The sequence below is a fragment of the Gouania willdenowi genome, chromosome 24, assembly GCF_900634775.1.
Source record: "Gouania willdenowi chromosome 24, fGouWil2.1, whole genome shotgun sequence".
Lineage (NCBI taxonomy): Eukaryota > Metazoa > Chordata > Actinopteri > Blenniiformes > Gobiesocidae > Gouania > Gouania willdenowi.
Window position 1 is genome coordinate 20093369 of NC_041066.1, and position 7838 is coordinate 20101206.

General features: G+C 34.7%; 1 protein-coding gene across 8 annotated transcripts in view; it reads left to right on the forward strand.

Annotated features, from left to right (window-relative positions):
- gphnb (gephyrin b) overlaps window positions 1-5642 on the forward strand; it is a 123602-nt gene extending 117960 nt beyond the window's left edge. For 5 of the 8 annotated variants that reach the window (XM_028439378.1, XM_028439382.1, XM_028439381.1 and 2 more), the window contains 5 exons: window positions 394-467; window positions 602-669; window positions 783-886; window positions 3232-3328; window positions 4482-5642. In XM_028439378.1, coding sequence (XP_028295179.1) covers window positions 394-467; window positions 602-669; window positions 783-886; window positions 3232-3328; window positions 4482-4615 — 477 coding nt within the window. In that variant the 3' untranslated portion in view covers window positions 4616-5642. The remainder of the gene's footprint in view (window positions 1-393; window positions 468-601; window positions 670-782; window positions 887-3231; window positions 3329-4481) is intronic. The other 3 variants (XM_028439379.1, XM_028439383.1, XM_028439385.1) reach the window with 2 other exon arrangements.
- Window positions 5643-7838: the final 2196 nt, after the last annotated feature.

The window sequence follows — 7838 nt, forward strand, 5'->3', positions numbered from 1 at the left end:
CCCCTGTCATGATGTCACGGGTGCACACCCCCCGTTTGGTAACCACTGGTTAGTGCAGTGTTTTTCAACCTTGGGGTCACCTGAAATGTCTAGTAATTGATAAAATAAAAAAATAATTACCGATTAGGAAACATTTTTTCAATATATCATACTTTTTTAAATCAAAACAACACAGAATCAATTGTATTCAATAATTGTACTTTGTGGAATATAAATCTACATAATAATATTAATAAAAGGCAGTTGAAAAAATATCTGAGCTGGCACAACTTGTCACTAATCTTGGCTACTCTGTATTTTTTAATGCAATATAATGAACATGATCAAAAAGGTTGTGAACCACTGACTTAGTGTGTGTTTGTAATTTCCTTTTTTTTATATATATCCTTGTAGGACTACCTAAAACAGGTGCTGGATATAGATCTTCATGCTCAAATCCATTTTGGTCGTGTTTTTATGAAACCAGGGTAAGAAAGTCTGGTTTACCATCATAATCTTTTTAAAATAAGCACACCAAAAATATTTATGAAATATACTTTAAGTACACTAAATTAAATTAAATATTTAAAATAATAACGGAAATCTTGTCATTCTTTTCCAGTCTCCCTACAACATTTGCCACTTTGGACATAGACGGTGCTCGCAAACTAATCTTTGCCCTCCCAGGTAGTGTGTGAAGTTGAGAGAAAGAGCTATTTACCACTAGCGTCCACGCAGAGACGTTTCTCACATATTTTTCTCTCCCCCCCCGCCCTCCCTGTGTGCCCCCCCCTCTGTCCTAGGAAACCCCGTGTCCGCTGTTGTCACCTGTAATCTTTTTGTCATCCCTGCCTTGAGGAAGATGCAGGGTATATTGGACCCGAGGCCCACCATTATCAAAGCGAGGGTAGAACTTAATCATCTGAAAAATCCACCATCATCACATTTTCATAAAGAAAAAGTGTTTGTTTCATAAAAAAAGGGCTTGAAATTTGTTGTTTTAAATCCCAAATAGGATCCATTGTCATTTATTTCTCCTACACGTTCTATATCTGACTGTTGACCATCAAGCTTACCTGCAAGAAAACAAAGAACTTTTTACATTTATAATAATTCCAGCAAGTTATTTTGTCTACTTTTTCAGCAATATGATATTTAAACAACTTTTTTTAGGAAATTTACTTTGATCTCCTGACATGTTTCGACTGTCAACTGCCAGTCTTCTTCAGAGGCGTCTGCCACACACTTTGATGTGTCCTTGACTTCCGCGTACTAATTCTATAACAGTATTTAATCGAATAAATTAAACTTTAACATATTATCAAAAAAGAGTTTTAAAAAAACTTGCGGGAATTATACCGCGGAAGTCAAAAACACATCACAGGGATTCACAGCAGACGCCTCTGAAGAAGACTGGCAGTTGACAGTAGAAACATGTCAGGAGATCAAAGTAAATTTACTAAAAAAAAAGTTGTCTGACGAAATGAGTCTGCTGAACGCTTTGATGTGTCCTTGACTTTCATGTAATTATTCCAGCAAGTTCTTTTTGTCTTCTTTTTAATAATATGTTAAGGTTTCATTTATTCAATGAAATATTGTTACAGAATTATTACGCAGAAGTCAAGGACACATCAAATCAATCAGCAGACTCATTTATTCAAACAACTTTTTTTCAGGACATTCTGCCAGTCTTCCTCAGAGGCATCTGCTGATCTCTTTGATGTTTCCTTAACTGTTGCATAGTAATATTTGAATAATATGTTCAGGTTTAATTTATTCAATTAAATATTGTTACGGAATTATTACCCGGAAGTCAAGGACACATCAAAGAGATCGGCAGACACCTCTGAAGAAAACTGGCAGTTGACAGTCGAAACATGTCAGGAGATCAAAGTACATTTACTGAAAAAAACTTATCTGAATAAATTAAACCTTAACATATCATGTACAGTTATGTTTGAATTGAAGTTTCAGAGTTTGTTATTGCACTTGATTGCAACTTAACTCATGGTTCAAAATCAAATCCTGCTTTCATCACTCGTTTGATTCATATTTATGACCACAATGTTTTTCTCTGCCAAGACAGAGGAGCCAACACTGACCCTGGTGGACTTCTCTCTCCCAGCTCATGAATATTCAGAATTGTAGCGTGAGAAATGTCATAATGATATCACATGCATCACTGAGTGAATCGAGCTTTTATTCCATTATGGGTGTTATCCAAAGTGCAGTGCGACATCATTTAGAAAGTGGTCAGAAATCATCCCGGATGCATTACTGCCACTTAATGGTGGGAATGATGACCTGAAACCACATTTGTAGCCAAATAATGTCCGTCAACAGATGGCCCGGGACCCGAGGCCGATGGAAGCTTTTTACTCTGCCAGTAAACTTTCAATAACTGTTGACAGATCTGTGTTCACTCTGCTGCCTGTTTAAAGAAGATTCCAGCTTTTAAAAGTGCATGACAAACACTGGAGATAAGTAAGCATTTAAACAAAAGTAGATAATTCAGCATCTTGTGTTTATATCATTTCATTTTCTTCATCTGCTAGAATGGAAAAGTACCTTTTACGATCTGTTGTTTGCAAACATTTAGTACCTGTAAGGATTTCTGGAGCAACTTAATCCCCTTCTGGTATTTATTAAGATAAAAGTTAAAAAAATTATACAGGAAAAATTATCTTTAAATGCATCGATAACTGAATCAAACCTCAAGTAGAAATTAATTCCAGTTAAGTACATTTTTTGGTCTGCTTTTTTGAAATAATATGTTGTGGTTTCATTTATTCAGGAAATGTACTTTGATATCCTGTCATGTTTGGACTGTCACTGCCAGTCTTCTTCAGAGGTGTCTGCCGATCGCTGTCAATCTTCCTCAGAGGCATCTACTGATTGCTTTGATGTAACCTTACCAGTTCTTTTGTAATGCATGAGAGCGATATGTAGAAGCTTTGATGGTTACATCAAAGGATACATCAAAGCAATCAGTAAATGCCTCTGAGGAAGACTGACAGTTGGCAGTCGAAACATGTCAGGAAATCAAAGTTCATTTCCTGAAAAAATTTGTCTGAATGAATAAATGAAACCTTAACATATTTCATCTAGAAATTGCCGAAGTCCATTTAAAACATTCCAGGAAACTGCTTAAAAGTATAATTAAAGTCCCAATAGCTATTTATTTCTACATTTTACACATTATTGCAGTGCATTTAATCTCCCCACTGTTGATGTTACTGTTGTTTTTTCCAGTTGTCTTGCGATGTGAAGTTGGACCCCCGCCCTGAATACCACCGCTGCATTTTAACATGGCATCACCAGGAGCCTCTGCCGTGGGCACAGAGCACAGGTACAACTTCAGTGTTGTTGTTTGTAGCTGGTTTTAAATAAATACACACAATAAATACTGTTCCATGCCATTACAAACATTTTTTTTTAAACAATTTCATTAGAGGAACTAATGATTCAAACATCCTAGTAAAATAAAAACAATTAAATTGTGGTTAGCGGCACTGCAATTCCACCTAACTCAGGATTTAAGCCAGTGTGGTGCACTGATGGATGCATAGTAATTAAAAATGTTACATTTTTATTAAATAAATAATTACATTTCTATCATAAATATATTTATCTGTGTTATTTAACCAGAACAAACAGGTCAGAAAAATATTACTCTAATTTTATAGTCTTTACACTGGCTCCCAGTCAGCCTCAAAATAGACTTTAAAGTTCTGCTTCGGTATAAATGTGTGAGTGGGTTTGGTCCAGAATACATCAGTGAGATGTTAGTCAGGTATGAACGAAGCAGGTCTCTCAGATCTATGGACACAGGTCAGATAGTGGAGCCCAGAGTTCACAGCAAAGATGGTGAAGCTGCTTTTAGTTGTTATGCTGCAAAGAAGTGGAACAAACTGCCAGCAGAGCTGAAGTCAGCATCACGTGTGAACATTTTTTAAATCCAAGTTAAAAGCACTTCTTTTTCTCTACTAGGTATGACTGAGAGGGAGATTTTCAATCATATTATGGTTGATTTTATGTTTTTAATTCTGATTTTAAATGTTTTTACTGCTGATTTCAATGTTCTTATGGATTTTTAAACTGTTCATTTTTTTCTGCTGCACTTTTTTAATCATGTAAAGGACATTAAAATTGCCTTGTGTATGAAATGCTCTATTATCTTTATCTGCTATCTTTACCAGGCAGCAAATATTTATTCCTGGTTATTGTTTCCCAGAGTTTAAATGGGCTTTATTTACCGGCGAGTAGTTCCTACTGGATATTTACAAGTTTATACATATTATTTTATTATTGCGCATAATTCTCATTATGAACATATACATAGGCTACATCTGAATTAGGTAACCTTTTAAATGATAATAATTAAGTTATTTAAATAAATAATAAAAAATACAACTGGTTTCCATGTGTTACAACAGTACATCTCCAAAATGTTTCCGGATGTTTCCGGGTTTTAGCATCATCTGGCTTCATCTCTCCTGCAGGAAACCAGGTGAGCAGCAGACTGATGAGCATGCGTAGTGCCAATGGGCTCCTGATGCTACCTCCAAAAACAGAGCAATACGTGGAGCTGCACAAGGGCGAGGTGGTCGACGTCATGGTCATCGGTCGGCTATGATGTCATCACCGGGCGGCTGAAGACGGCGTTTGTCCTTTAGCGACGGGGTGGAATGGGTGGTTCACGGTGCATGTCCACATATCATTGACTATTCTGTAATATGCAACGGCACAGCTAGTTTTTATTGATTTGGATAACGTTGAGGTATAGTCAACATCTTGATCACAAAAACCTAGATACATATTTAAAAAAAAGAAGAAAATTAATTTAAAAGGATTATAGTATTTCAGACAAAGACAATATAACTTTTAATGAAAAAATCTAATTATAAAAAGAGATTTATTCTGTAATATATTATTATAATTATTCTTATTATTATTATCATTATTATTCTTACTATCATCCTTATTATATTAAGGCGACTTTGTTCCTTTCATTGCAATTGCTTTGTGTGTTCAATGCTAGACCTTTATCTATAGCAGTAGCATTTTAATAGACAGCTGTAGGTGCCTGCCGGGACAAAAAAAGAAAATTATTATTTTCTCATCTTTAGTAGAGAAAAAAGAAAACCTTTTTATTTTTAAAATGAAGAAAACTTTATTAAGGAAGGCTCCAGATTTCCCATAGTGCTCAGCGGAGAGGAAGAGGCAGCACATCATGGCCTGTTTCCTCTTTTGGGCACCCATCAAAGGTGACACTTCTGTTTGGTTTTTGGTTTTTTCCCTCATTAGTATGCATCATAATGGCTTCACCAAGAGCTTTGCTTGTTGTTTATCTTGTGAGTCTTGTTTATGTGCGCAGTGCCAAATGCCTGGGCGGGACAGAGGTACGGTAGTAGCATTGGTAGGGGTGGTGGTGGTGGTGGTGGTGGTGGGAGGTATGACCACGTCAGCCCAGACTCTGAAGCTTCCTTCTATTCAACATTGACTGGGTGTGAACTCTGCCCCCGCCCCCAAAAAACCCCACCAAGGGGTGAGCTGAGCTGAGCCTGGGAAAAATAATCTTTTGTTTGATCCACTATTTGAAAAAGACAAAAAAAAAAAAAAAAAAAACCTGAACGAAAACAAGCAGCTTCTTTAAGCGCTGACAGCCTTTTTAACCAACTTCACAAAAAATGTACAGAAAAAAAAACAACAACAACCGTATTGTACAGATATATGTGACCAGCACTCCTAAGGAAATGATTATTAAGCAATGAGGAGACATTGAACAACGCTGTACTATAACATTTTCTGTAATGAAATGAAACTGATGAAAGAGACTAAATAATAAAAATCCTTGATCATTATGTAAAAAAAAAAAGTTCTGGTTGGTTTTCCTTTTTTTAAATAAAATATATCTAATTTTAAAAATAGTGATTTTTCATTATTGGAGCTGATTTGTAGATGGTAGAATGACAGCATGTTGATGGAATGAATGATAAAAAAAACAAAAAACAAACCTTATCCTGTAACCCATTGGTTTCCAACCTTTTTCGGGTCGTGACCCCATTTTGATATAATAGTTATTTATATTTCTATTAGTTTTTAATCGTTTATTAAAGTGCGTTACAAATACAGGGTATCCAGTGATGAGATATTTTTATTCTGCATTTCATTTGGACTAGATTTATATTTGAGAAAGTTGTTTGTTATTTATTGCGTTTGTGATCTGTTAATTCGAAGAAAAAAAAAATCATTAAAAAAAAAATAGAAATCTAAATAAATCAATAAATGTTTTTTTTCTTTTTTATATCAATTCCTAGACATTTCAGGTGACCCCATATGGGGTCACGACCCAAGGTTGAAAAACCCTGCTGTAACACCTGCTGTAATCACATTTTTTTCAGTGGTAAAAATTGTAAATGTGACCTTTTTTGTAAGTAACAAAGTCTTTTTTATCATTATTCACTTTCTCGGTCTTATTTAGTGTTCACATAATTTCAGCACGTTCTATTTGTCTTTTTGTAATAATATGTTACGGTTTCATTCATTCATTCAGACAACTTTTTAACGGGAAGTTTATACATCAAAGTGTCTGCTGATTACTTTGATGGTTTCTTGATTTCCGCGTAATAATTACAGATGTTTTTTACGGAGGTTTCATTTATTCAGACAACCTTTTTTTCAGGAAATTGACTTTGATCACCCAACGTGTTTCGACTGTCAACTGCCAGTCTTCTTCAGAGGCGTCTGCTGATCGCTTTGATGTGTCCTTGACTTCTGCATAATAATTCCAGAAAGTTCTTTTTTGTCTTCTTTTTGAATAATATGTTAAGGTTTTATTCATTCAATTAAATATTGCTACAGAATTATTATACGGAAGTCAAGGACACATCAGAGTGATCGACAGAAGCCTCTGAAGAAGACTGGCAGTTGACGGTCGAAACATGTCAGGTAATAAAAGTAAATTTCCTGAAAAAAAGTTGTCTGAATAAATGAAACCTTAACATAATATATTAATATGTTATATTATCTAAAATATAAATTAAGGTTTCGTTTATTCAGACAACTTTTTACTTTGATATCCTGGCATGTTTCGACTATCAACTGCCAGTCTTCTTCAGAGGCATCTGCAGATTGCTTTGATGCGTCCTTGACTTCTTCAATATTACCAGGAAGTTCTTTTTGTCTTGTTTTTGAAATATGTTAAGTTTTCTTTCATCTAATTTATTTTTGATTTATTTTATTTATTTACAAGATTTCCTTTATTAACTATGATACAGTTCACATAAGGCCTTGCTGTATACACCATTCCCATTGAAACAAATTACCATATTTGGCAAATAAAGACATGTCTTTGTTTTACGTTATCTATTCACTTTACAAAGCTGCTGCTTCATTTTTTTTTTTTTTTTGTACATTTCCAACCCACCTCATTTTTAATTTTTCATAATCTCTAAAGTAATGAGATTATTCTAGCCCTCTTCCTCAGTCTGGAAGAAATCATGCACTATATTGGGCTGATCTCTTGAAAAAACATAAAACAAATATTTTGCAATTCAAAAAACATGAAAATTAAGCTTCTTTTTTTTTTTCTATTACCACTGATTAAAGGGCAATGTTAGTTTTCTTTCATTTAATTAAATATTGTTACGGAATTATTACGGGGAAGTCAAGGACACATCAAAGCGATTGTCAGACTCCTTTGATGAAGACTGGCAATGGACAGTCGAAACATGTCGGGAGATCAAAGTAAATTTCCCGAATAAATGAAAGCAGATAATTTGTTCACCACTGCACAGTCTTTGTAAAATGTGTTGCTTTGTGCTAAGGATTCATTAAGCTTGTCAATGTTAGATTTT